The sequence below is a fragment of the Pelodiscus sinensis genome, chromosome 13, assembly GCF_049634645.1.
Source record: "Pelodiscus sinensis isolate JC-2024 chromosome 13, ASM4963464v1, whole genome shotgun sequence".
NCBI classification, from domain to species: domain Eukaryota; kingdom Metazoa; phylum Chordata; order Testudines; family Trionychidae; genus Pelodiscus; species Pelodiscus sinensis.
This window is the reverse complement of record NC_134723.1, coordinates 2,195,886-2,222,789: the sequence shown is the minus strand read 5'-3', so window position 1 is coordinate 2,222,789 and position 26,904 is coordinate 2,195,886. Positions and strand designations below refer to the sequence as shown.

General features: G+C 61.2%; 1 protein-coding gene across 2 annotated transcripts; it reads right to left on the bottom strand.

Annotated features, from left to right (window-relative positions):
- Positions 1-4: 4 nt before the first annotated feature.
- BCORL1 (BCL6 corepressor like 1) lies at positions 5-26,491 on the bottom strand. 2 transcript variants are annotated; one of them, XM_075896619.1, is made up of 14 exons: positions 26,269-26,491; positions 18,910-19,048; positions 14,189-14,279; positions 11,488-14,040; positions 11,009-11,174; positions 10,705-10,785; positions 10,009-10,413; positions 7,738-7,967; positions 7,427-7,633; positions 7,169-7,335; positions 6,862-7,007; positions 5,624-5,701; positions 3,570-3,723; positions 5-1,505 (listed from the first exon to the last, which is right to left on the bottom strand). In XM_075896619.1, exons 2-14 carry the CDS (start codon positions 18,993-18,995, stop codon positions 1,226-1,228), a joined length of 4,644 nt encoding a protein of 1,547 aa, XP_075752734.1. In that variant the 5' UTR covers positions 18,996-19,048; positions 26,269-26,491; the 3' UTR covers positions 5-1,225. The 2 variants fall into 2 exon arrangements, with proteins under 2 accessions (XP_075752734.1, XP_075752733.1); XM_075896618.1 differs by lacking the exon at positions 26,269-26,491 and adding an exon at positions 25,482-25,853.
- Between the last annotated feature and the right edge of the window lie 413 nt (positions 26,492-26,904).

Below are 26,904 nucleotides of genomic sequence, written 5' to 3'. Positions count from 1 at the left end.
AGGGCCTGATGCAGGTTTTTCTGTACATAAGTGTTTTTTGACACCACAGCCGGTTGCTTATAATAAAACAGAAATCAGAAAGAGCAGCCAGAATACACACCCAAAGGCAATAACCCTCAGCTTAAAAAAGGAGCTGTCTGGTCCCAGGGAGGGGGAGGCAGACAAGTGGGGCCTGGGGAGGCTACAGCTGCCCCGGCTGGGAGGAAACACAACACAAATCAAAAACCACCCACCACTCCCACTGCAGGGCAGGACAGGGGAGAGCCAGGAAACAGATTGTCCAGTCTCAGTGTCCTCGTTAGCACCTGTACAATAAAACTGTACCATCTACGCCACGGTGCAGCCCTGCTCTGCCTGCCAGGCGGGCACGTGGCCCTCGGGCCGGCTCTCCGCAGTAGAACTGCTCCTCTGAACAGAAGGGGGGGGCGCGGAAGAGGCTGCTGTGGGAGTCTGAGGATGGGGGGCAGCTGGAGTCCCGGGCTGCAGCTGCCTCTCCACAGTGGCCCGGAAGAGTCCAGAAACAAGCGATGTCAGTGAAATGCACGAGACAGGCTGGCAGGCATCCGGGGGAGCCAGCCCCGGGCTGGAGAACAGCGCTGAGCTGGCCTTGCTCGTGGGAAGGGAACAGCCCCAGCAGAGGCGGGGGAGGGAGGCAGCTGGCCCCGGCCCGAGAGCGAGAGCTGGTCCCTTCGCTGCCGGGGCCCAGCGGCTGGTCACTGGCCAGCTAGCTGCTCGGGGGAGAGCAGCTCTGGGTGCACGGTGGCAGAGGGGCCGGGGCTCAGCTCGTCACAGTGATACAGACTCAGCAGAAACAAAAGAAACATGACAAATTAAATACAATTAAATAAATACTATGGAAGACATTGGGGGAGGGCAGCTTGAGAGAGGCGCGGTTCTACGGGGCAGGGCAGGAGCACCCTCTGCCCCTCGCTTGGGGCCCACAGTCCTACAGCCCGGAGGGCCCCGCGAAGGTAGCCCGGTGGGGCAGGCCCGAGCTGGAAGGGGGCCTGCAGAGAGCTGCATCTGCTGCTGCTCATCAGGGCGGGACCCTGGGAAGTCCTTGGAGACAAGCGGAGTCTCTCCCGTGGGAGTTCAGGGGCCGCGAGGAGAGAACAAAGCAGCCAAAGACTCCGGGCCCTGCTGCTGGCTTTGAGACGGCTGCTTCCCCTCAGTCCAGATTATTGCCTCGTGGCGCAGTCCGACGCAGGGAGAGCGCCAGCCCCCGTCAGCTGCTGCAGGCCTGGAACTCCACTGCCGAGCCCAGGAGCTGCAGCAGCTCCGGCTCGTAACGCACCAGCTCCACTGTCTCTGCAGGGCCCTGGGGGAGCAGCTCGGGGGCCTCGGGCACCTCCTCCTGGGCCAGCAGCTGGCTGGAGGACACCTGCCGCTGGAACTCCGCCTTGGGCAGGGCAGCAATCTCAAAGTGCGGGAAGCGAGCCTGGAATATGCGGGAGGAAAGCTTCAGCCTCTTGAGAACGTCGGAGAAGAGAAACCAGTTGCAGGGCCTGTGAGAGCAGAGGGAGAGGCACGGGTTAGTGAGGGAGACGTTCCGCCCCACCAGCTCCACGGTGCAGCCCAGCTGGAGGCAGGCCCCTCTGCACTCACCTGGGACAGACGGGGCAACTACCACCCCGTGCCACCCTGGCCCGCCGGGATCCCCCCGCCTGCCTTCGACTGGCAATCGGCGGATGCCAGAAAGGTTGAAGATCGACAGCCCCAGCGACGTCGCCCCAGCGAATGGAACAACGCGCGTCACTCGTACACGCGCTTACTCTGGCTCTGAAAGGAGCCACCTCTGCCTCGCTGGCCTGCAGCAGAGTCACGTGCCGCACCCAGTGCCGCAGAACTTCACCTCGAAAAAGAGGGTTTCTTGTCATTTGAAATGACAGGTCTGTAAACCAGGGCCTCCCGGGCTGGTTTCACGGGGGAGGGTAAAGAAGAATTGACTTCACATTGGTAAATGTGTCCCAAAGATCCCCACCACGCCGCAACACTCCCCCGGGGCGGCAGCCAGAGCGGTCGACAAGCGCACAGCAAAGCTAAACGAGCTTAGGACAGGACGTCTGCATGAACACAGGAACGGCCAGACGGCGTCAGACCAACGGTCCGTCCAGCCCCGTGTCCTGTCTGCCCACAGTGGCCAGTGCCAGGTGTCCCAAAGGGAATGACCAGAACAGGGAATCCTCACGTGATCTTTCCCCTGTCTGAGAGAAGCTAGGGACTCCATTCCTGCCCATCCTGGCTAACAGCCACTGACGGACCTGTCCTCCATGGATTTATCTGGCTTTTTTTGAACTCTATTATAGTCTTGGCCTTTCCAACATCCTCCGGCGAGGAGTTCCGCAGGTTGACTGTGCAGCTGTAAATTACTTCCTTTTGTTTTAAACCTGCTACCTATTCATTTCATTTGGTGACCCCTAGTTCTTGTATTATGAGAAGGAGTAAATAACTCTTTAGTCACTTTCTCCACACTGGACATGATTTTATAGACCTCTGTCCTATCCCCCCTTAGTTGTCTCTGTTCCAGGCTGAAACTCCCTGTCTTATTCATCTCTCCTCACACGGCAGCTGCTCTGTCCTCCTCATCTCTGTTGCCCTTTTCTGCACTTTTTCCAATGCCGAGATATATTTTACGAGGTGACCACATCTGCATGCAACATTCAGGCTGTGGGCGTGCGAGGGATGGACAGAGGCAAGAAGGCAGTCTAGTCGTATTCTCTCAATGAGTCCCAACACTCGGATTGGCCTGTAGACTGGCTGTTTGCAGAGAACTACAGAAAACGTTGCATTTTTCATTCTTTTCTAGGCCTCGGACCCACCTAGCCTGGGGCTTTATTCTCTTCTTGTGGAGAACCCCCCATCTCCTCGCTCCTTTATACAGTGCCCCACGGCTAGGAATGGGCCCATGCTGCTCTCCACCCAGCCTGCTCTGCTGCTTTGATCTGGGGCTTGTTTCTGCCCCTCATGCCTCAGTGCAGCAAGGGCCCACACTCTGTTTTCTCAGGCAGCTCTGTGCAGGGGCAGTGCCCCACAGCGGGGACCCAGAGACTTGCTGCGTAAGCTCGGGAAGCCTCCACCGCCCAGCGGTGCTCTGCCTGTGCCGGTCCCTGGGTACGAGCTGCCAGCTGGGGGAGGCAGTATCTGCTAGAGGACCAGTTCCCGCGGGTGCGAGCGAGGCGCTCTGGAGCTGCAGAGCTGCTCGCCTGGCCGGAGAAAGAGCTCTGTGGAAGCGCCAGAGTTTGGGAGACGTTGGCCAGCTCAGGCTAATGACCCATTTTGCCCCCTTGGCAAAGTGCTGCGAGACCTCCCAATGGAATCTGCCAGGTACACGCCAAACCGTAGCGTTCCCGCCTGGGATTCTACAGCACCGGGGGGACCAACCGCCTCAGGCTCTCGAAAGCCCCATTTGCTGCTCAGAGGGCGAACCCAGGGACTCTGCATAGCGCTCGGGCTGACCTCCATCCTCAGCTGGCCCAGAAGACGCCCATTCCCCATTCCCCCCCCTCCCGTATGCCAGCGTCCCAGCTCGTCTGGGCCGGTTTGCCACGCCAAGAGGAAGCGGCACTCACCCGCGCGAGACCGACACCTGGAGGTTATAGCACGGAAGCAGGGGCTTGTCGGAGAACTCGAACACGAAGCTGTCGGACTCTTGCTCCTCCTCCTCCTGGTCAGAGCTTCCGGGCGGGTTGAGCAGAAGGTCGCACCCGACCCCGTCCTTCCCCTCTGAAACAAAGACAATTTGGGGATGGCACCTCCTGACTCTCGCCTGCTGGTGCTCAGAGGTTCCCTAGGGACGGGGGACAGAAACTGTTCTTCCACCCACAATGAAGTTCCAAGCCCCAGGCAGGAATCTGGGCTCGGACAGCCATGTCTTACTGCGCCTGGCCCACTCGGGACACGACACACTGAGTCGCTAAAGAGGGGCTCTGTTGTGACCTGCACCCCAAAGGCACCGCCAGACACGAGAGCCATGCTGCAGGCTCCAACCAGTACCCAGCGGCCCACTGCCCGCGGCCAGGCGTCAGCGGGATGTGTCCTTCCTGTCGTGCCCACGTATGCGCATCACAAGAGGAGGACGCGGTACGGCTGAGACGCAGGCGGCACGTGTGGCTCTGGCGGCAGTGAGGGGGCATGCGGAAGAAAGTGGCACCTCTGCCCAAACCGCCCACTCTAGCCCGTGCCACTAGCCTCATCTGTACGAGCACAAAACCACCCAAGTAACGCAGAACCAACCCCCGCGGGTCGGGTCCCGCCCCGGCCCTGCCAGAGCCCTGCTCGGAATCCAGTGGCAGACGGGAGCTGCAGCCGAGTCCCGCCCAGAGCTGCTGGCTCGGGACTGTTCAGTCGACAGCATCTTTCCAGGGCTCTCGGCTTCCAGCCGCTCCTGGCCCACTGCCCCCAGATTCGCCCGCGCCTGGGACCCGCTCCCGGGGCTCACGCTGGAGCCCGGCAGAGGTGTCTCCATCCTGTGGCTCACGGGAAGCTGGAAGGAGTTCCTGGCCCTCGTAAGTGGGGCTCAGAGGTTTTACCCCAGAGCCCACCCTGGGCCCTATGCAAGGAGGTTGAGCTCTTCTAGCCAGCAGTATCTCTTGGGCTACTCATGCCCCTGCGTGCTCGCTAGCCCCTTCCCGAGGGCACAGTGGCCCCAAACCCCCCAGGCACAGGGGAAGGGAGCATGGACGGCGAGGTCTGCGTAGGCAAAGCATCCCAAAGAACCCGTCACTGGGCGGCAAGTAACCAATCTCCTCTGAGCATCTGCCCCCCCGAGCCCACGTTAGGCGACGGGCAGGCAGCTGTCTAGGGGCCAGGAGTCGGAGCGGAGTCAGGTCTGTGCGAGTGCCCTGCCAAACTGCGCATCACAGCTAGAGAGAGCAGAGAGCTGGGCGCAAGCCCCCAGGAAGCTGAAGTGCTGGCTGAAAGCTGGGATGGAGGCCCTCCCTCCTGGAGCGAGCCAACCAAAACCGTGGGGCTTAGCCTCAGCGGCGCCTGGGGAAACGCCTGCAGGGATGAAAAGGGCTCTGTCCCCACTGTCCCAACGGCCCGCCAGACGCTCACTCCAAACCACCTGCTCCGCGAAGAGCAACGCAGACAGGGCAGGACACCGCCGAGGCAACCCCGCCTGGCTGCCATGGGCAGCAGGAAGGGAGGGAGTGCGGTGGTTGGGACCCGGCCCCCGACGCTCCCAAGGGGGCGCACCTCGGCTGGGCTCTGTGCGGGCGCATAATGGAGGAAAGGCCCTGTGAGGAGCTCGCAGATTCCTCAGTCGGCGAATGGGGTGAAACTATCGCGGGCTCATGCAGTAGCCACGCCGCAGCCGCAGCCGCGCCCCGCCGCACCCCGCCACGCCCTGCCCCGCCCCGCCACACCGCAGCCCCGGCCCGCCGCACCCCGCCACGCCCTGCCACGCCGCAGCCCCGCCACACCCTGCCCCGCCACGCCCTGCCCCGCCACGCCACGCCCTGCCACGCCCCGCCCCGCCACACTGCAGCCCCGCCACGCCCTGCCCCGCCGCAGCCCCGCCACGCCCTGCCACGCTGCAGCCCCGCCACGCCGCAGCCGTGCCACGCCACAGCCCCGCCCCGCCATGCCGCAGCCCCGCAGGAGTGGGAGAAGCTGCACTCACCCAGGACAGAGCTGCTGTAGAAATCCCATGCTGTTCTGGGGTCCCCATCAGCACGGCCCTGGAGATCCGAGAGGTAATCTGCGAAGGAAAGTGAGCAGGAGGCACTCAGAGCAGCTATCCACAACCAGCCCTTCACCAGCGGGGGGAGGAAGGGGGGCGCAGCAGAGCGCTGAGGTGATGCACTCCTCACTGCAGTCCGAGGCGGGGGAGGGGGCGCAGGGACCAGAGAACATGAGCCAGGCACTGCAAACGGGAAGGAAGTGGGAGTGACAACACTAGAACCCCCTGGAGTCAGGCTGTAGCCCTTCCAAGGGGGGGGGGCGGGGCTGTAGCCCTTCCAAGGGGGGGGGGGGCGGGGCTGTAGCCCTTCCAAGGGGGTATTTCCAAGCACACAAGAACTGGCTTGAGTTGAGTAGACCGCGCAGAACCAGGGGGATACTTAGCAACGTGGATCTAGTGAGGAACAAAAAGCAGCTAAACAGTTTCAGGCACCACCTCGGTCACCCGTCAGCTTCCTTTCTTAATGGTTTCTCTCGGCCGTGCTTCCGTGCAAGACCGGGACCCCAACGCCACGCGAGTGGCAGAGGCAAGCTGGCGCTGTGCCTCGGGGCGGTGCATGACTGGAAGCAGTCCGGCCACCACAGGCAGCTAACTACTTGTCAGTGTTTGCAGAGTCATTTTGGAGTTGAGACCATCACTCAGTCAAGGCAGGAAGTGTCAATTAGGCGTGAACACAGTGGGCCCTGCTTCTCCTGCCTGCCTTTGTTGCCTGAGGCAGGCTCTCCTGTGCTGGCTGTGGCTGGTGGACGAATCCCACCCTATCTTGTAGGGTCTGAGAAACAGAAGAGACCGGACTGGGCACCAGGGCTCCCTGCAAGTGAGCACTTGGAGGCAACCCAGGAGAGATTGAGGTGCCGCGCAGCTGATTAGCAGAGCACTCTCAGCCAGCAGCACGTTTCTACCCATGGTGTGCGTCCGCACATGCCTCGGTGCATGTAACAAAATTTATTCCGCACGTGGATGGGAAAACTTAGCTGGCACCTTGGTGTGCACTGGAGCAGAAGTAATTGTATTCTACCCAGCCTCCCTCTGCCGTTTCCTGACAACTGAATGTCCAACTATGGCCCCTGCCTGCCGCCCTGACTGTTCAGCACCCCAGCGTGTCAAGCATCTGGGCTCTTTGGGGGTGCAAGGGACCCTGAACGTGTGTGCACCAGGCCCCGCAGCTCGGCACTTACCGCCAAGGAAGCGCTTCATCACCTCACTGCTGGCCAGTTTCATGGCTGTCTGCCCCGAGTAAGTGGCAAGTGTGGGGTCAGCCCCATACGAGAGCAGCAGCCACATGGTCTCCAGGTTGTCGTTCACCACTGCGTCGTGGACGGGCCTGGCAAGGGACAAGAGCGTTACCAGAGGCAAAGGGGTCTGACGTCCAGGGCGAACAGCCCAGCTGCGCCTTGCTAGGTGGCTACTGCTGGAATGACTCCCAGCCCCGCAGCCCGTCTCTCACGTCCCGCCCCCCGCCCGCCGGGCTCGCAGCTGGCTTGCCTCGTGCCGTCCTGGGCACTGCAGTTCACATTGGCCCCGTGCTCCAGCAGAATGTGCAGGATGTCGATCCAGCCGCGGGCGCAGGCCTCGTGCAGAGCTGTGTAGCCAGCGTTGTCCCGGTGGTTCACCTCGCTGCTCTTCTTCTGCAGGCAGTAGAGCACCACGTCCTGGGGGAAGGACAGCGCCAGGGGCCGGTCACACACCCGTGTCTCCCGCGGGGCGGGAGCTGAGCACAAGGGCTCTCGGGCCAGCACCCACCTTGTAGCCGAGCCGGGCCGCGCGCTGCAGCAGGGTCTCGCCGGCGTTCTTGTTGACAATCAGCCGCCGAGCCTCGGGGGGGACGGGCTGCGTGGCAGGCAGCGCAGGGGAGCTCCCCGGGCTGGCCCGCCGGGACTTGCAGAGTGGCCACAGCTCCTGGGGCTTCTTGGGGGCACGCGGCTTGGGCTGACTCCAATGCCCTTTCACCTGGAGAACACAGGCAATGGAGCCGGATGAGGCTGGGTCCGGGTGCCCCCTCGCCCTCCCACATGCTGGGCCGATGACCCCCGCTCCCCGAGGCCTGGCCGTACCTTCCCCTCGTCACAGATCCCGGCCAGATGTTTTGTTTTGCACTTGCGTTTCCCTGACGGCTTCTCCAGCGCTTCCTGGATGGAGGAGCCGTCCGGGGGATCCAGGAGAAAGCCATTTCGGAAGTCTGGGCGCCCCTGGGACTTGCGGGGCGACGGGGGAAGCCTGCTCCTCAACCGCAGCTCGGAGCCTTTGCCTTGGCTACATTCCTTCTGCTTCCGGTACCTGAAATCTAAGGAGAGAGACGGTCCACAGGCAGCCGAGACAGAGACTGCGGGGCCCTGGCTTCCCCTGTGGGCAAGAGCCAGCCCACGCAGGCCTGAGCTGGTCACCCAGGGCCGAGGGCTAACGGCACAGCTGCTCTTCCTAGAAGCGGGGTCCAGAAGAGTGAGGGGGCGGGGCAGGACTGCAGACGAAGTGGAGGCGCATCAGTGGGGTGCGTGATGGCGGACGCCTCGCTGGCCTGACCCTCGGCCGGTCCCTAAGCCGAGCAGGCGGGCGGAGCTGGTGGCACCCCCCGGCAGACCTTGCTCCCGACAACGCAGGCCTGCTGGTCTGCACTGGGGCAGCCCCAGGGCACAGTCTGTGTTCTCCTGGCACGCTCTCCAGTGGGGTAAAGGCCCAGACAGCATCACATGGCCCAGGATGCGACCACTCGGCTCTTAACGCAAAGCGGCGCTGGGGAGAGGGAACCTTCCTGCCCCCGCCGGGCCCTGCCCTGCCGCGCTGCCTTTCCAGCGATTGTTATTTCTCCCTCTCAAGTGCACAGGAGGAGGGGTGTTCGGATGCAGGCTCCCAGTGGAGACACGGACTCTTCCCTCCAGCTCTGTGCCACTGGCTTGCTCGTTACAGCCCCAAAGCACCCACAATCGTACGGGAAGACGTTAAAGCGTGTGATGAGAAAAGAACGTCCTTGGCAGAGAAAGCCTAAAGCGGGCGTGCGCAGAGCAACGTGCAGTATTTGCAGCCCTGGTCCTTTTCTCCCAGGGAGGCATCAGCAATCGCTGTCCAGCGGGCCGCCAGGGACCAGCGCTTTGCAGGCAGCCTTAGCGACGCTGCCAGGCCAGAGGAGAGGGCTGCAGGGGAGTGGTGCTGGATAAGTCACTTTGCCCGTCCATGGGGACGGGGCCGCCGGCTCCCAGGGGAAGGCCTGCACGTGAGCGTGACGCAAGGGCTGCACAGGTGCAGCTCACCACAGAACCCCATAGGTTACGCTTTCTCCTCCTGCTTCGCAAAGAAATGCTGCTTCCCCATGAGCCGCGGTGTCCAACCCGTCCCAAAGCAGTAGCCACTGTAACAGCTACTGCTACAGCGATCCATCCTTTTGTGAGCCAGCTAGCCACACTCACCAGCCACATGGGGCTGGGGCAAAGGGTCATAACCAGCTTCCTCCACCAGCCTTACGTGAGTGGCCCCCAGCTCTGCCATCAATCCCCTGGCTTAGAAACACTGGCTTGGCCCAAGCGACCAAGCAAGGAGAATTTTTCTAAGAAAACTGGTCAGGCTGCTCTCGGGCGAGACCCGTTCGTAAGGTGGCCTGGCTGCAGGCAGATCGCATCTACCTGACTTCCCCAGGCAGCTCCCTCAAGGGCCCCGATACAGCCACAGCAGCAACCTCCTGCCTGATACCAGCAGTCCCACCATCTGCAAAGCCAGAAGGTACCAGCAGAGCAGTGCACACACGGGCCAGGCTGTGCTGCAGCCCCAGAGGCTGACCAAACTCCCCGATTCCCAGCCAGGCCCAGAGCACAGAAGGGGAGAGCTGGGGGGAGGGGGACTCCTGAGGACGTGGGCCACTGGCTGAGCCCCAAGTGGGGAGCGGGAGTGCAGGAGATGGGCCTGGACCAGGAAGAGGGGAGAAGGGAATGAGCGTGCCCTGACTGCACTGGGAGGAAGTCACCCCACAGACCCAGACTCCCCTGCAGAAGCCTGAGAACTCCCCGTGTGTAAAACAAGGCGTTTGTCTGGCTGTACAAAGGCCAGTCTGAGCAGTAAGCTGCCAGGTCAGGCAGGACCCTGCTCTCCCTAGGGTCCACCCTGGCCCCTCCCTCCCTGCCCCCGGCCCTGCCTGCGACGGAGGTCAGTGCCCAAGCAACACCCCCTCATCGTTTGGGGTTCCCTGGCCCATCGTGTACGTGACTGGTGGCCCGCTGCAGAGCCAGCACAAGGGAGGGAGTGGCCCCCGAGAGCCGTGCGCAGGGGCCGGGCTATATGCACTGGCTCTGGGGCAGTGCTGGGCCCCGTGGAGTAGCCAGCGCTGCCCGTGCTGGTACCTGCTTTCGATTTCCGCCTCCGGTGGGAGTAGCAGCTCACATGCTCCTCCTCTTCGCGCTCGGTCAGGTACTCCCCAGTCTGGTACTTCCGGCTCTTCTGCCGCCTCCTCTTCTTCCTCTTGACGTGGCTGTCGTCGTCCTCCTCGCTCGGGTCCCACAGCTGCCGCGGTGCCTCCACCCTCCAGGGCAGCTCCCGGGCCCTCCGCAGGTGGCAGCTGCCCTGTTCGAACTGAGCCCTGTCGCGGGCCCTGCGACTGTGGTAGCGGGACATCCGGTGGGATTTCCTCAGCCTGCGGCGTTTCAGGGCCGTCTCCTCCTCCTGCTCCTCCTCCAGCAACGGTAAGAGCTCCTGGCCAGTCACTTCGCACTCTCCTCTCATGCTCGCGGAGGAGCCGCCAGCACTCCCTGCAGAGAAGACCCCAGGAGACGCGTCGTGACTAGACCTCTCGACACAAGCAGAGCCGAAAGCGCCCCGGATAGGAACCAGGGACAGGACAGCCCCTCCTTAGCACCCCAAGTCTGAGGGGTCATGTCAGCAGGGACACGCGCCCGCTGCCCAAGTCCCCACTGAGCCACTCAGACGAGTGCTCAGCTCCCAGCCAGCCCGGGGCTCGCAGTGCCGACCGGACAGGGCATCTCAGCCTCAGCCACGCTGGCAGCGCCATCTCCAGCCTGGGGCCTGCTGCCCTCACCAACCTGACTGGCTGCGTGTCCGGCTGCTCAGCACCACAGGGATGAAGTCACGGAAATTGTTCTTGGGTTTCTTCTCCAGGAAACCTGGAAGGGAGGAGAGCCCTGAGGCTGGAGGGAAGCAGGGCTGACCACGGCCTGCTGGCCTGGGAATGCCCATGCACCACGCTGGACGGGATCTCTCGGGGGGAGGCTCCGCTCCAGGAGCCCCGGCAGCTGGCTCTGCTGGCAGGCAAGGGGAGCAGAGGGCTAAGGCCACGCTATAGCCTGGCTCTGCAAGGGAAGAGCCTTGTGCCGGGCTGTAACCTACCTTCCTCATGACTGTCCCCACACTGCCCTGGGGCCTGGAGCTCTGTCTTCGCCGGCCTCCTGCGCTTGCGCTTTACCCTGAGGCTGCTGTGCTCGTTCATGGAGCCGGGGCCCACCCGGCCGTCGCGTTTGCTGATCTCGTGCAGGTCCCCGCGATGCTTCCGCCACTGCAAATGCAGGACAGATCCAGGCTTTGGTCCCCGCTTTAATCCCCCCCCCCCAGGATACTGTCCCCCGTTGGCAGCCCCGCCAATACCGCTCAGCCCTGACCCCCAACCCTCCCAGACACTCAGCTCCAAGCCAGGCCCCTCAATCCCAGCCCACCGTCCTACGCAAACCCCATGCCAGGCCCCACTGAGCTTCCCCAAAGCGATCCCTGCGCCCAGCGGCCAAAGCCTCTTGCAGCCCCACCAATGGCTCCTCCTTCCACGGCTGCCCCTCCCCGTGACGTAGTTCCAGGGATGGAGGCTGCTCACCCACCTTCCATCCATGCAAGCTCCGGCTCCCTGACTTGCTTGAGGCCTCCTCCACGTCCCTGGCTCTGCACTTCAGTCTCTTGTGGGCCGGTCTGGCCCGCCCGTCGTGCTGCCGCTTGGCCTTGCAGCACACGCCGCCCTCCTGCTTGACTTGGGCTGCTCCCTTGAGCTTGGGCTCAGGAAAGCCCTTGGGGGCTGCCCCGGCTCGCAGACAAGCCCCGGAGGCAAACGGCCCATCGCATTCCACGCGCTCCTTCTTGACACGGGACAGGTCCACCTGGGGCACGCACTGGGGGGCCTCTGCGGCCGGCGGCTCCCGGGCCACCTCCCCTCCCGGCTCCTTGCGGGGACTCTCCAGAGGTGCGGCTGGCAACTCACAGGTTGCTTGCAGGCTGTGCTGATTGGCTACAGGCAGCTCATGTGACAGATAGGCAGCTAACACTTGGTTCTTGGGTTTGGAGTCCGACTGCTTGAGGCTGCAGCTGCCCTGGGAAGCCTCAGTCTGTACAGCGCTGTCTCCACCGGCGTCAGGCCCTGGGTCATCGCCCCCGTGGCTCCTGGGGGGGCTCTCGGCCTTCCCCTTGGCATCCACGGCACCGGCCTGAGCTCCAGCTCCGAGGACCGGATTGAGGGGCTCCTTGCAGCCCTTGGGCGAGGCTCTGCAGTTCTGGGCTTTGGACATGGCTTCCCATTCCGGCCCCTCTGGGGCCTTGGGGGCTGCCGGGCCGGACTCTGCAGGCTGCGTGCCGGGAAACGCCGGGAGCTCGCTTGCGCCAGGTGGCTTGGAGGCGCTGCTCTGATTCAGGGGCAGCTGTCCGGTTGTGGAGATGCCAATGGAGAGCAGAGGGGGCTGGGGGTAGGGAGACCACCCAACGGGCAGAAGCTGGGGACTGGACGGTTTCCCGTTCACGGGGCACCGGGGGTAGATGCTTGTCTGACCGGGATTCCAGAGAGACAGTTCTTTGGATTGGCACAAGGGAGCCCCCGCAGCAACTCTGCCATAGAGGAACCGCCTGGCGGGGTCCTGCTGAGCCTCCGCACTAGCCTGGCTGCCTTTTTTCCCAGCGGGGGGCCCGGCGTTTCGGGGGTCTCCCTGATCGATGATGGAAATGGGCTCCTGCTTGGGGAGGTGCTGGGGGTCCCTGCTGAAGCTAATGCTGGAGTCTTTGCTGAGCAGGAGCGAGGCGGGCACGGGGTTGGCCACCCCAACGTAGGTGCCGGGAATGGCGCTGATGAGCGCGGTGGAGTTCTTCATCCAGGCGCCCTGCTCACCGTTGCGCAGGAAGTCAGGGAAAATGACCAAGGGCGGGGTGGCGCCCAGGCAGGAGGTGACGCTGCTGCCTGCGCTCTGGCCCGCACGCTGGGACTTGGAGAGGACCGTGGTGAGGGCCGCCTTGCCGCTGGTGTGCACCGGTGTCAGGATGGGCATGGGCGGGGTCTTCCGCTGGCTGGGCGGCGGCAGCTTCTGGCGGTTGGATTTGGAGGACAGATCAAGAGGCATCTCGCTGCATTCTGGGAAGGAGACCATCTCACGCTCCAGCTGGGGGGGGGACTTGAGGGGGGAAAGGGAAGTGGTGGCCCCTGGAGCGAGCTGCTCTGGGGCGCCCGAGGCCCTGGTGTGCAGGCCAGTACCCGGGGCGGGCGCTGCGCTCCCACAGGACGCCGCCAGGGAGGTGTTGCTGGGGGAAAGCGAAGAGCCCTCCATGGACGGGAGAGGGCCATCCACAGCGGCAGCGGCTGGAGTGCTGCTCCCACCCGCAGGCGAAGGGCAGCTCAGCTGGCTCACCTCCACAGACACCCCTTTGGCGTCTGCAGCCAAGGGCCGGGCCACGGAGACGGCGCAGGGGTACGAGCGCAGCTCCGGAGGGGCGAGAATGCCTGGCAGGCCGCGCTCCTGCAGGTAGGAGGGAAGGACGGGGAGAGCCAGGGTGGAGGGGACCCCCAGGGGGCTCGGAAGAGCAGCCACGCTGAGCGGCTGCCCACAGCTGGAGGGTGGGATGTACACCAGGGGCTGGCTTGGGGCCAGAACCGCCCCAGCCTGAAAGGACAGGGGCATTTTTTGCATAGCTGGGGCCTGAGCTGTGGAAAAGCACACTCTGTTCAAGGTGAAAGTGGCTGGGGAGGAGGCAAGGGTGTTGCAGCTGGGCGCAACCACAGGCAGCGTCTCCTCCCCAGGCCCTGCCGCCCCGTGGGTCTCAGCGTTCAGGGGGCTCTTCTCCTTCCCAGCATGCTCGCTGCCTGGAGCGCTGGGGCAGGCAGGAGATGCCTCAGCCGGTTTGTCACTGGGAAGAGCTGCAGGCGTCCAGGCGTTGTCAGCGCTGCTGCTCTCCGGCTCCGCAGCTCCCGGGACTGCGGGCTCCAGCCCCCCGCCGTCTCCCTGGTCTGCCAGAGGGCCCAGCGCACTCTCTTCTGTTGCTGCTTTCCCGGCACACTCTGCCTTTGGGTGGGGCTCGGGCGCCTGCTCGTCCAGCCTGGGCCCCAGTTTTTCCTCCACGCTGCCATTTGCACCCAGCCCCTGGGCATTGCTGCCACCGCTACCGACCGCTGTGAGCTCCACCTGCAAGGAGAGAGGGAGACGGGACGGGCTGGAGGATGAGCCAGAATGCCCACAGGAAAGGCCCTGCCCCTGGGCCCAGTCACACTTCCATGGCCCCTTCCAGCACAGCCCTTGGCTCCTCCGCCCAGCCGCTCGCGCCGGGGCTCACCTTGGAAAGGCTGCTGCTGCCGCAAAAGTCCTGGGACCCCAAGTGCTGGGAGCTGCTCTTGTTAGACTCCTCATCAGAAAGCGGGGCTCTCCTGCCGCAGAGGAGACAAGACAAGGGAGGCACAATGAAGGCAGTGGCGCTGCCCCGCCCAGCATGTGCTCGCTGGCCACGGGGCAGTGGGGACCCCCTGCCTCCCCAGGCCCGCCCCGGGCTGCTCGCCGAGCTCCCAAAGGCAGCGCAGCAGGCACACCTTGGGGAGCCGGCGCCTGTCGGGCGCACGGGGAGCGGAGGCCCAGGGCATCCTCTGGAGCCAGGCCTGGGGAAAGCCCCTGTAAGAGGAGATTAGTTCCACGGCAGTTGGGAAGTGGCAGTTGGCAAATGAAGCCGCAGAGTGAGGGGGGGACCCACAAAATAACCATCACCCAAAGGGCAGGGAGCCCCCTCCTGCCTGCCAGTCCCAGCCCCACTCCCCCCAGCCTGCCAGTCCCACCTTCCCCCCCAAACCACCCCTCCCCCAGCCTGCCAGTCCCACCTTCCCCCCCAAACCACCCCTCCCCCAGCCTGCCAGTCCCACCTTCCCCCCCAAACCACCCCTCCCCCAGCCTGCCAGTCCCACCTTCGCCCCCGAACCACCCCTCCCCCAGCCTGCCAGTCCCACCTTCCCCCCCGAACCACCCCTCCCCCAGCCTGCCAGTCCCACCTTCCCCCCCAAACCACCCCTCCCCCAGCCTGCCAGTCCCACCTTCCCCCCCAAACCACCCCTCCCCCAGCCTGCCAGTCCCACCTTCCTCACTTGGCAGTCTCATCCTCCCCCAATTTCCCTCCTTCCCCCCTGCCCTGCCCCACACAGTCCCCCGGGTCTAGCCCTGCCTGCCCCACACAATCCTCTTTCAGAAAGAGTCCCACCCTCTCCCAGCCTCCTCATGTTCTTGTCCTGTCCTCTCCACATCTGCACATTCTAGGTCAGGCCACCCGCCCCGTGTGGAACTCCTGTCAATCCTGCCCTCGCCGCCAGCCCCACTCATGCTACACCTCGTCCTCATTCCCCACAAGGTGTACTACCCCACCCCCGATCCATCCCTCCAGCCAATCGTCCAGCCACACACTAACTAGCAACCCTGGTTCTGGCCCAAAACCAACCCAACCCTCCCTCCCGCTGGCTGCTTTAACTCCTCACCCACACAGTAGTCCAGTCTTATCGCCCCACTGTCCGCCCAGAACCAGCTACACTTCTGGTTTCTTTTCCATCCCTAGGGCAGGAGTGTCAGTTGTGGCCCGACCTCAGTCTCCCCATTCAGCTCTATCGCCCCCTTCCAGCCTCCAAAGCAGGAGACATCTGGGGCCCGGAGTGTGTGACTGGAGCTGCCCCCTTAAGACAGCCTGTGCGGGGAATGGGGGAGAGTCTGTGTCTATAACCCCCTAGCCTTCACAAGACAGAGGGCAGTCACGGCTTGAAACAAAGGAGTTCCCCAGGCAGAAAGTGAGAACGCAGGGTAAAGACTGACCGAGGACAGGAGACAAGAGGCCAGTGGTAACAACTGTGCACACGGCACGGTCTGACAGGAGAACTGGAAACACACAACACTTCTGCCTATAGCAACAGCTGAACCAGGAGCTGCTCCAAGGGGGCTCAGCACAGGGCTGTGTCCTGGGAGCCCCCCGCCACGTTTCCTGTCTGCTGACAACAGCCTGGGAGAGTTGAGAGGTGAAGCTGGGGGCAGTGCAGACACTGGGACGCTGGTGATCTTTTCTTCCCCCCCCTTGTCTGCTACCGCAGGGAGTAAGCGATGCAACCCTCCAACCCGTCTCACCCAGCGTCCAGGACTGGTCCTCTCCTCTCTTGGTCATCCTAAGGTTGCCCTCGAAGGGAGACAACTGCTCAAGTTGTACCTCGAGTAATGACTTTCAGGTTTACGCATCCTGGGATTGGCCCATTACACCTGCTCCTTTTCAGATGCCCTCCGTTTCCTGACCCGGCACCGGTTCTGCTCCACATGGCGCGGCTATGATCCAAACGCAACGCTGGTCTTCCCCACAGCGGCCCTGGCTCCCTTGTGCTAGTCCCACCCGCCCCGTGTGCCCTTCCCACCAGACAGCACCCTTGCTTTCCTTCTTTACAAACCTCACTTGCCAGGGATTTCTTAAACCTGGGCTCCCGAGTTACTCAGGCCACAAACGCCGTAAGAGGATTGTTATTAAGAAGGGGAGATCAGGTTTCCGCAATGAGCAGCAGCAAGATCCAGACAGCGGCTAAGAGGTGATGGGACAGGGGCGGATGGAATCCCAAGAGAGCAACCCTTAGGTCTGATGCCTGAGATAGGCTTTTAGTAGTTTGTACCCAGGAAAACAGAGCTTCTTCCCACCTTGCTAGCCAGGGAGCTGGAGAGGCGAGCGGGGAACTTGCCCAGGTAGGATCTGTGGCCAAGCCATGTATTCTACCCAGCAGGCACGTGTGTTCTGTTAATGCCACTGAGCCGGACAGGGAGGGACCTCCCCCGTACCTAAGCTGGCCTCCCCCGTGGCCGCTGGCTAGACATCTACCGTGCAGTAGCTGGGGGCTTTTGCAAACATGCAACAGACGTGCCAACTGTGCCCGTGGGCCCCTCACTCCCTCTCCTTGAAGGCCATGAAGCTGGCAGATCGGTGTGCCAGGAAAGGCAGAGCTAAGGGGCCATTTTCTACCGTGCCCCCCCCGGGTGCCAAGCCCCGCCCCACGGCCCTCACCCCTTCCTCGACAACTGTCCCGTGGGGGCTGGGCGGAAAAGCAGCACGTGGCTGGAGCTGGGTGGGACCAGCGAAGGGGTAGGGGGCGTTAGGGAGCCGAGACCTTGGCCGGGCAGGCATCTCCGTGACGACAAGCTGGACAGCTGGCACAGAGAGCTGCCTATGCAGCAGAGCTGGGAGCCGCGTTCTGGCTCCACCTCCTGCTCCGGCGCCAGCCCAGGCAGAGGCAGGGACGCGGCAAGGGCAGCAGGTGGAGCTAGAGCGCAGCTCCTGGCCCTGGAACGGAGCAGGCAGGCCCGCGCTGCGCTCAGCGGCCCCGGCAGGCGCCAGGGCTCCAGCAGGCAGGGCAGCCTGCCCGCCAGCGGGGAGCGTCCCCAGGCCCCTTCCCCACAGCAGACCAGCCTGCCGTGCCATCCCCCGACTGTCCCAACGGCCCTGCCTGGCTGCACAGCCAGGCTGGAGAGGCTGGGACGCAGAGGCAAGCGCTGGACTGGCCCCTCGGCGCCTGAGGCGGCCTGGGGCAAGCGCCCGATCTCGTGCTCTGCGGTCCAAGAAGCCCAGCGCGCAGCCGGCGGCGATGCAAACGACAGTCACGCCGCTGGGCAGGGAGAGGGGAGTACAGCCACCGGGCATGGGCGACGGGGCCAGGGTCAGCGAGCTCTCCTGAACCCCAGAGCGCAGAGCCCAGGCAGCGGCAGGACAAGCTGCGCCCACACTGCTCAAGCCAGCCTTGCCCTAGAAGCCACCCCCCGTGGCGCTGGGAGGCTGCCAGGACGGGAGCCGGCGGGGACAGTGATGCAATACCCTGCCCAGGAGGGAAACGGAATGACTGGTGCCCCCAAACAATTATCCCCACCCACTTTACGTGGAGGCCGACAGCTGGTAAAAAACCAAACCAAGCCATCCAGCTCTGATCAGTTTGGCTTGTCTGTCCAGATTCTGGGCTGCTTGGTACTTCTGTTGAGGTGCCCAGACAGTGCGGTGCCCAGGGGCCTGAAACCCGGACATTGCTTAGGGCCAAGTAGGCCTGCATAGCCTCTCTCAAGGGGTAACTACTCTGAGAGGCCAGACCTCATGTGCCAAAGTCTCCCTGGCCCCACTGTTCTCGGGCCTGTGGAAGCAGGCGTCAGACTGCTCCCGCCCCAGTGCAGGACAGTCTGCACCACACCCTGCTCTTTTTACTCCATACAAAATGACTGTCCGACCCTCCTAGAGCATTTGCCACCGCTGAAAAACTTCCACTGCACCTTGACAGCAGGGAGGTCACAAGCCGGCCAGCCTTGAGCACTGCATCTGGGAACAGCTGCAGGGAGCGCCAGGCAATGGGACCGGTCAGGACTGCTGCAGGGAGCAGGTCACGACCAATTGCTAACCCCCCGTAATCCCTGGCCTATAGCGTTTACGCAATTTCCCTGGCTAATCATCGTACCCGTTCCAGAGTGCCGTACCCCTTCCAGGAGTCACATTTCTCCTGTGTACCCCAAGTTTCACCTAAGTTAACCCACATGCTTACAAAACTAGACCTAAAAATACAGAAGTGTCACATCACAGTGTTACTGACAAACTGCTGACTCTCTCATTTGGTATGAAATTGTAGTTTGTTCTGACTCTGCTGGGGCTTTTTATGTAGCCTGCTGTAAAACTAGGCAAGTATCTGGACGGGCTGACGTATCCCCTGGACGACCTCTGCATACCCCTGGTCGAGAACCACTGATCTTATCTGCACTGCCCACTGGAAATGCTTCTCAGCTCCCTAGGCTGCACTGTCCACACATCCATCTTCTCAGGTCCCAACGGCCAGGCCCCTGGGCACTGGCTGAGAGCGCCGATCTCAAGAGAAAAGGTACAAGTGGGTAGCAACAAAGCCAAGAGCAGCCTTAACACCAGGGCAGCAAGGCCACACGCAGCACCCTGGCTCCACACAGTTGGCAGCTCTGGTCCAGCAAGCCTCCAAGGTCATTCCCCTGCAAGCACTGGACCCTTCCCACGCACCTCACCTCTCCTCGTTGAGGCCACACATGCAAATCCGCTCAGCGCTGGTCCAGTTATGCACCCCACTATAGAGAGGTGCTGTAGAGATCATGACAGCTGCTCACCACCAGACAGGACCTGCTGGGGCTCGCGAGGCCACTCCGCCTGCAAAGACAAAACAAAGAGTCAGAGGCTGCTCCCAAGATGCTGCAAACTCTCCAAGAAAGCCGTGTGTCTGGGGCAGTTCAGAGGGGTCTTCTGTATGCCATAGCCCTGCGAAAAGGGGGGTCAATCTGCACCTCGGTGGGCAACGCCCTCCTTACCTACCCGCTGCAGGCTCCCGTCAGAGGGGGTACACCGCATGAGCAGTGAGAAGTCTGTGTGCACAGACCCTAGGAGATGAGCACGCTCACAGCAGGGACAAGACATTCAGGCTAGTAGCTAGTGTTTTCATCAAACCCATTCAATCTGTAGAACAAGGTCCCCTGAAAGCACACTATGCAGACACCTCCACGTCCCCTTTACCTTACTGGCCTCCTCCATCCCCCGAGACAGCAGGCAGAAGGCAGCCTTAAGACACCAGACTTATGCCAGCATAGACTCAAGCTTTGATCAGGTAGCACCACCCAGCTGAGGAGACAATTGTCTAGAGAGAACGACGACTGTTCGGGCAAGCGAGTGCTGAGGGTATACCTGAGGGGAGCCACCGGTGGGTACGTGTGGGGCGCTGCCTGACAAACGTCACGGGGTTTTCACAACTAGAATTTCACTTTCTTATGGTTAGGAAGCTGCGGGCTCTCTTAGGGGTTATGGATGGACAGTAGAGGAGAACCACTCTGGGATCAGTGTTCCCTCTAATCTTTCCCATCCACGTGTGGAATAAATTTTATGTGCGCTGAAGCACGTGCCAACACGCACCATCAGTAGAAACAAAAAACCTACCAGTGGGCGCTCTGCTAATAAGCTGGCGGCCTGCGAATCTCTCCTGAGTGGCCGCACAAGCACACGGCTTACAGGGGACTCTGCCGGGGATTTGAGAGGCAGGCATCTGGCCCACCTGAGATGGAACTTTTGGGGGGAAGACGTGCCTGCCATTGCAGTAGTATTGTCTCATTAAACACTCAGAACAGGGATGCTACTCGAGTCCCATCACCCAGGAGAATTAATCGAGATAAACAGAAATAGAGCAATGAGGCAGGGGAAGATTCTGAAGTGCATGGCCGGCAGGAGCAGGGTAGGTTAGGCTCGGCAAGCGAGATTAAGGAGGCAGTGACGTTGTCAGACAAGCTCTTGTGTCATAGATGTAACATACACGAAGAAAAAACGATACAAATGACCGGCATCCTTGAGAGCGCGGAAAGATAGCTAAACCCAGCATCTGGTCCCAAATCTTCAATAGTTTTCTCTGTCTTGACATGTCAGAAGGACACAAGCTCTTGGCAGGACAAGGACAGGCCTGTACTATCCGTCCACACCAGAGCTAGCTGTAGAGAGAGAAGACTGAAGGTTGGAGGAATTGGATGGAAAGCTGAAGAACTAAAGATGCTCTCCGAACACCCTGCCTGCTCATTCAGTACCAGGCAGGACACACCTGGTACACACAGGCACAGTGTAGGTCAGTGGGATGTTTCTAGAACGCCTTTGGGATGCAACAAGGACCGCAGAGGCAGGAGGAGCCAGAGAAAGATCAGTGTACTGGCTGAAGGGACAGAGTGAGCCACAGATGAGGGAAATGAGTTTAGATGAGCCAGGAGAGACCGCAGAGAGGAGAAGCTACCCAGAAGTCAGAAAATGAAGGGAGGAAGCAGCAACTCAAATAAGCACATGTGACTAGAGAAGAAATGTTAAACAATGAAATGGGTACCTGGGCTGAGCATGAGAAACCCACGAACTGGGTTGGACCCAGCAAGAACGAAAGATGACTTGGAGTGGGAAAGGGAGAAGTCTTGCAATGGCTGGAGAGAAATGCAAGGACCCAAAGGAAATAGGGGAACAAACAATCTGTGGGGATTTCACCATCCGGGGCTGAACTGAAAGAAGGGAAAGGGAAAGTGTCTGACAGCGCTGGCAGCACAGACGGTTAAGGAACGCTCCAAGAGACTCTTGTGTGGGCATGGGGAGAGAGAGGCATGTACCACTGTGCTCAACAGAATGAAAAGTTGGGGAGAAACTGAACTAGGGAACCTCCAGGGGAGCACTGATGGGGCAGAGGCATTATGGCTTGAAATTAACAGAGAAGGCTGATGGCAAGATTTCACAAGCCGCTACAACAAAGAGCACATTTTTGAGTGCATGAGGACGAAGAGGTCAATGATGGAACCAGCAGGGCCTCTAGGACAGAGCCAGGAAGATGTAGTGACAGAACAGACATTGTTAAATGCATTCTTGATTTCTGCTTCCCAAGGAAGATACAAGACACACGCCAAAGACAGATATTTTCCAGGGAATGAACAAGAAACAGGGAAGGAAGTCAGAATTCCAACCAAGAGTCAGAACCAAGGCATGCAAATGTAGAGGCAAAGTAAAACACCTGGCTCAGGTGGTTTCAAACCCCAATTCCAGAGGAAGCAACAAAAGAATCAGAAGATCCTCACGAAAGTGAGCTGCAAGCGAGAGGTGCCAGGTGCAGAGATAATTCTATCTGAGAAATGCAGGGCACAGCTACCACCCCCTTAGATACTCTTGAAATAAACCCGATTATCTCTGTGTAGACACACCCTGACTCGGGTTTAAACCCAACTTTTCATTCTGTTTCAATCTGAACACGAGTATCAAGCAGCTGCCAGCAGTTTACCACCGTTTCATGAAACCTTGCTCAGAGCGAGCACGAGACAGCAGGCTGGTAAAACCACTGACGGACAGCCTGCACTAGCTTTCCCACTCTTGCTATCACCAGTGGAGCGCACTCAAATTCTCGGGGTACCAAACGATTGTCTCCACTGAGGACTTGCCCGGGGGCCAGACGGTGGCAAAGGTGTACTAGTGCCATGCCTAGAGCAGATGGGCAACGCCCCAGGGAGCCAAGATTTGCACCATTCCAGCACAACCTGGTTAGCTACGGAGGGCAAACACCAGCAGTGCGAGCAGAGGCTCTGCCTGTCTGCACTAGGCACTGGGATGCACCTATATCAGTGGCTGTAGCTGAGTAATTCCCAGTGCTAGCAAAGTGCAGGGCAAGGACACTTCACTTGAGCGCCTACCTCAATGCTAACATCATTTAAGAGAAACATGCTCAGCCAGCGTTCAAATACTTGAGCACTGCAAATGCTGTCTGCTGACGTCCCTCCTTCCGCCCTGCCACGGGCTCCCAGCCGCTGCTTCCTCTCAAGCAGGGCACCTAGCAGTTTGCCTCGACTGGAAGAAGACTGGGAATCATCAACCATCAATTTTTCCTTTTGATTTCCCACAGCAGTCCATAGCAAGAGCTACTGAGGATGAGCACATGGCTAGATTTTGCCTTTTTTAAGGTGTTCTACAACTCAGTTGGCCAGGGGGCCTGTAGAATGCTAAGAAGGGTTGCACTGTGACCCTGGAAACCGATGAGAGACTTTACTTGCACTATCTAGATCCCAGATGCCCCACTGTGGAATATATTAAAAAGAGGTTACAAAACCTAAGTCTGATAGAACATTTCTTTTACATTTTTAAACTCCAGAGGAAAATGCGGTATTGAACAAATCAATGATCATCTATATTGGATGCAACCTGGATGCTTCTCCTGCAAACCTGAGTGGAAATGACCATAAAAAAATTAAACCGATCTCACTCATTTTCAGTGCAACTTAGCAAAATGTCAAAATGAAACAAATTGCATCAACCGTAATTAATAATCACATTTTACTTTACAAATGTTCACTTTAATTATCTTTGATACCAGTAGTAATGCAGGCACAGAACTGTGTGTGTTTACCAAGTGTGATCTTTGAGGTGACAGAGTGCCTTTGAAGTCCAAAAAAAGCACAAATACAAAGAGCTTCCAGAAATGTCCTATCAGGGCTTCGGCTCCACCCACACTTCATACAAACCATTTAAACTGTTGGCAACAGAACTAGGAAGATCCCCTCTCCAGAGGGTCACACGTGGGACTCGAATCCAACTGGAAAAAAGGTTTGAAAAACGTAGCCCTGAATGCAAACCGTATCAGGTTACTTACCTAAAAAAGTTTGGACACTGTAGCAGTGATAAAGTCATACCACTCTACAGCCCAATTCAGTCCTGGTTAAGCCAGGCTACAGCTACCACAAGTCTTCATTAGTAACTGTTCATGTCGTGTTTGGCCTGCAGAGGAAAGGACAACCCCAATATGAACATGGGTCTCCTATTCTGCTGCCTACTGTAGCTATGACCATTGGCTATAGCCGTGCTGAGCTTGTGAGCATGTATCTGCCTGGGCCAGTTTAAAGACACACTAACTCTAATTTAAGTCATTTGCAAATGACCTGCAGAATACACTAAAACATCAAATGAAAAAAAAATCCATCCCTCTTTGAACTAGGAAAGTTCCTTAAAAATGTAGCAATGTTTAACCAGTACATCTTCCCTACTGGCTAAAGCTATAGGTAGTACCTCAGTCGCTGCCAGCAGTCCAACGCAAAAGCCTGTCCCTGTGGAAGTCTATCACAGCAGATTCTTAGGGGGCTTTTATAAGGAGGGGGTGCAATTCACCACACGATGGAAAATCTTTGCAAAAATCTCTGACATCTGAAGAAAACCACACACTGCACACAATCTTTTTAGTTTTTTCTGCCCCCGACATACACTACCCCAAAGAATGCTCCCCCACCTCCTAGTTCAGTTCTACCCCTTCAAAGTCCTCTCTTAATTCATTCCTTGAAGGCCTTGTCTACACTAGATTTAGTTTTCTAACATTTCTCAGAGTTGCTCTTTGCAGAAATAGCTGACATGTTGGTAAAAGTACTGGCAAAGACTCTCTACTGATGGCAGCAATAATGGGAAATATTAGTGGGGCTCCCCATGGACATACGGTGGCCCAAGCACAGATTCCCTTGCAAGATCAGAAGCCGAAAGACTATCCCAACGTTTCCCATTTTGGTACGACCCCATAAGCATCTGTCCTGGTGGTCTCTCAAATTGGTTCCATCCACCATAAAAATCTATAGACTAACACGGCTGCCCCTCTGAGACATAAAAATCTAAGCTACATGAAAGGAATCCATGTCCTCCCCCATGAGCCTAAGCATTCCAAAAGGCAGCTCTTCCCCTGAATTTGATTATGTCTCGATGCTCATCTTGAATGCAGTGTACAAGGATGGGCCATAACATCTGGGCACCCTCTCCAGCATTCCAACCAACCCAAAACATCATTCATCACATCAGGAGCCAAATGAAAGTAACGCTGAGCGGCAGCGTGGACTACAGTAGGAATCAAGATACCCGAGTTCTGTTCACAATCCTGCCACTAACCCACTGCATGCCCTTGGGCAAGTCTCTTTCCTTGTCCATGTCTCCTTCCCCTCACTTTTTGTCTCTCTAGTTTACTGAGACTGTAAAATCTTTGGGACAGAATCTGTCTCTGAGGCCTGGACAAGAGTTTTACGGGCACAGACATGTTTGGTGGTAGTGTGTGTGTGTGCGGAGGGAAGGGAAATCACATCTTGAACCAAAGCATCTACGCAAGCAAAGTCTCCAGTGGTACATAGCCAGACTTGTAAGAAGTGCTTTTACAAGAATGGCTTGTTTAGATTGGGGAACTGGTGTAAGCAGTATCACCTAAAGAACTCCAATGCAAGCAGACAGGGTCTTACTATACATTTGTACAGTGCCTAGCACACTCCTAGTGAGGTTCTTCAAGGCTCTCCTGTAATACCACTAAATATGTGCACTGAGTGTCAGCGTCCCTTGCAGGCCCCTCTCCGGGGCCTTGTCTGGAAGGGTGCACAGTTCCCATAGGAAGGCTCCTGCCGACTGGGTACTGTCCACTTTCAACAGCCGGGCCAGGCCCCTCTCCCTGCACCGATGCCCCCTCATCTGACTCGACTTCCTGCAGCACCTCCCTCCAGAGAAGGAAGCCCTGAAAAGTCACAGAAATTGCCAGCAGGAGACCGAACTCCGCCAACGGAGGACCCCGAGGGCAGCAGCGAAGCGCAGACCGTGGAGCTGCCTGTCGCCTCCCGTCTCCGGGCTCCGGGGGCGGATCTGCCGGGCACCCCCCTAGCCCGGAGCGGGCGCGGAGCCGCGCTGCCAAGTCCGGGCGCCACGCTCCGCCGGCGAGGCGCGAGGGGCCAGGTGCGGCGGCCGCGCAAGGGGAGCGCGGGGGTCCCGCGGGGCGGGGGCCGGGGCGGCAGGTGACGGGGCGCGCGGCGAGCCGGAGCCCGAGCCCGTCCCGGGGACGCAGCGCCCCGCCGGGTCCCCGCGCCTCCGCTGTCACCGCTCCGCGCTCCCCGCCCCGTCCCGCGCCGGACGCGGCGCCCCCGCCCCGCCCCGCCCGGGCCGGTCTCCATGGAGACCCCGCCGCGGGCGGGGGTCGGGCCGCCCGCTCGCTCCGTCCGGCGCCCGCGGTGGGTGCGGGGCGAGCGGGCCCGGGGTGCCCGGGCAGCCGGGGGTCCGGCGCGGGGCGGCGGGGCCGGGGGGCACGCACCTGCTCGCGGCGGGGCGGGGCGCTGCGGGGCGGGCCGGGCCCCTGCCCGAGGCGGCGGGTCGGACACTGGGCGCTGCGAGCGAGGTTCGGCGGCGGAGACACTGGCAGCGGCAGCCGGAGTGTGAGGGCGAGAGCGAGCCGCCGCGGGGCCTGACGGGAAGTGTAGTCCAGCCGCCCGCCGCCCCCGCGCCCGTTCGGCCCGGGCCCTGCCCTGGGGACTACAACTCCCAGGGTGCGCCGCGCCTCGCCCTGCCCGCACGGCTGGGGGGGTCGGGTGTGCAGAGCCAGCCGAGTCCGGAGAGGGAGCGAGGGGGGGGGCTCCGCACCCAGCAGCGCAGCGCCGCGCAGCCGGGGGGAGGGGGCTCCACGCCCGGGGAGGGGCCGGGCCTCCGCGCGCTGCGCCCCGGGGGGAGGGGGCCGGGGACTGCGCGGCCGGGGCGCTCCGAGCCCGGGGGGGGCGGCCGGGCGCCCCGTGCCCGGGAGCGGGCTCGGCCCGGGGGGGCGGGCTGGGCTGGGCTGGACGGGCGCTGCCCAGGGGAGGCGCCGCACGCCGGGCTCGGGGCCGCGGCCGGGAGGGCTGGCAGGAACTTCTCCCCGCCCGCGCTGCCCGGAGCCAGGCGCCCCCGGCCGGAGGCGGAGCCCGCGCCCCGGGAGGCCGGGCGAGCGGGCACGATCCCTGCTCCGGCCCCTGGGGCAGCCGCCGCCCGCCCGTAGCGGGGATGCGCCCCGGGCTTGACCCGAGCGCCCCGCCCGCGCAGGGGCAGCGCCGTGGGGGCAGCTCACTTGCCTGGGAGACGCGGGTCGGGGCCGCCCGCCGCGCCACGAACCGGCCGGCACCGCCTGAGCTGCCGCGCTCGGCCCGGCCCGGCCCGGCGCTGCCTGTGCGGAGCGCAAGTTCCGCCGCCGCGGCCCCGCCGGGGCACCGCGCTCGCAGGCCGAGCCCTGGGCAACGCCCGGCCCTCCTCGGCACCCCGGGCAGCCCAGCCCCGCGCCACGCAGCGCCCTCCCGCGCCGCCTCCCTCCTCGGGGAAGTGGGGACCTCGGTCCCGCACCCAAGCCTGTGCTGCTGCTACGGCACAGCCCTGCCCCCTGTGTCCCCTCCCCCCGACACTACACAGCTCTGCTCCCCCCACAACACAGCCCTGCCCCGTGCCCCCCGCCCTACACAGCTCTGTCCCCTCTGCTCCCCCCATAACACAGCCCTGTGCCCCCCACCCTACACAGCTCTGTCCCCTCTGCTCCCCCCACAACACAGCCCTGCCCCGTGCCCCCCACCCTACACAGCTCTGTCCCCTCTGCTCCCCCCACAACACAGCCCTGCCCCGTGCCCCCCACCCTACACAGCTCTGTCCCCTCTGCTCCCCCCACAACACAGCCCTGCCCCGTGCCCCCCGCTCTACACAGCTCTGTCCCCTCTGCTCCC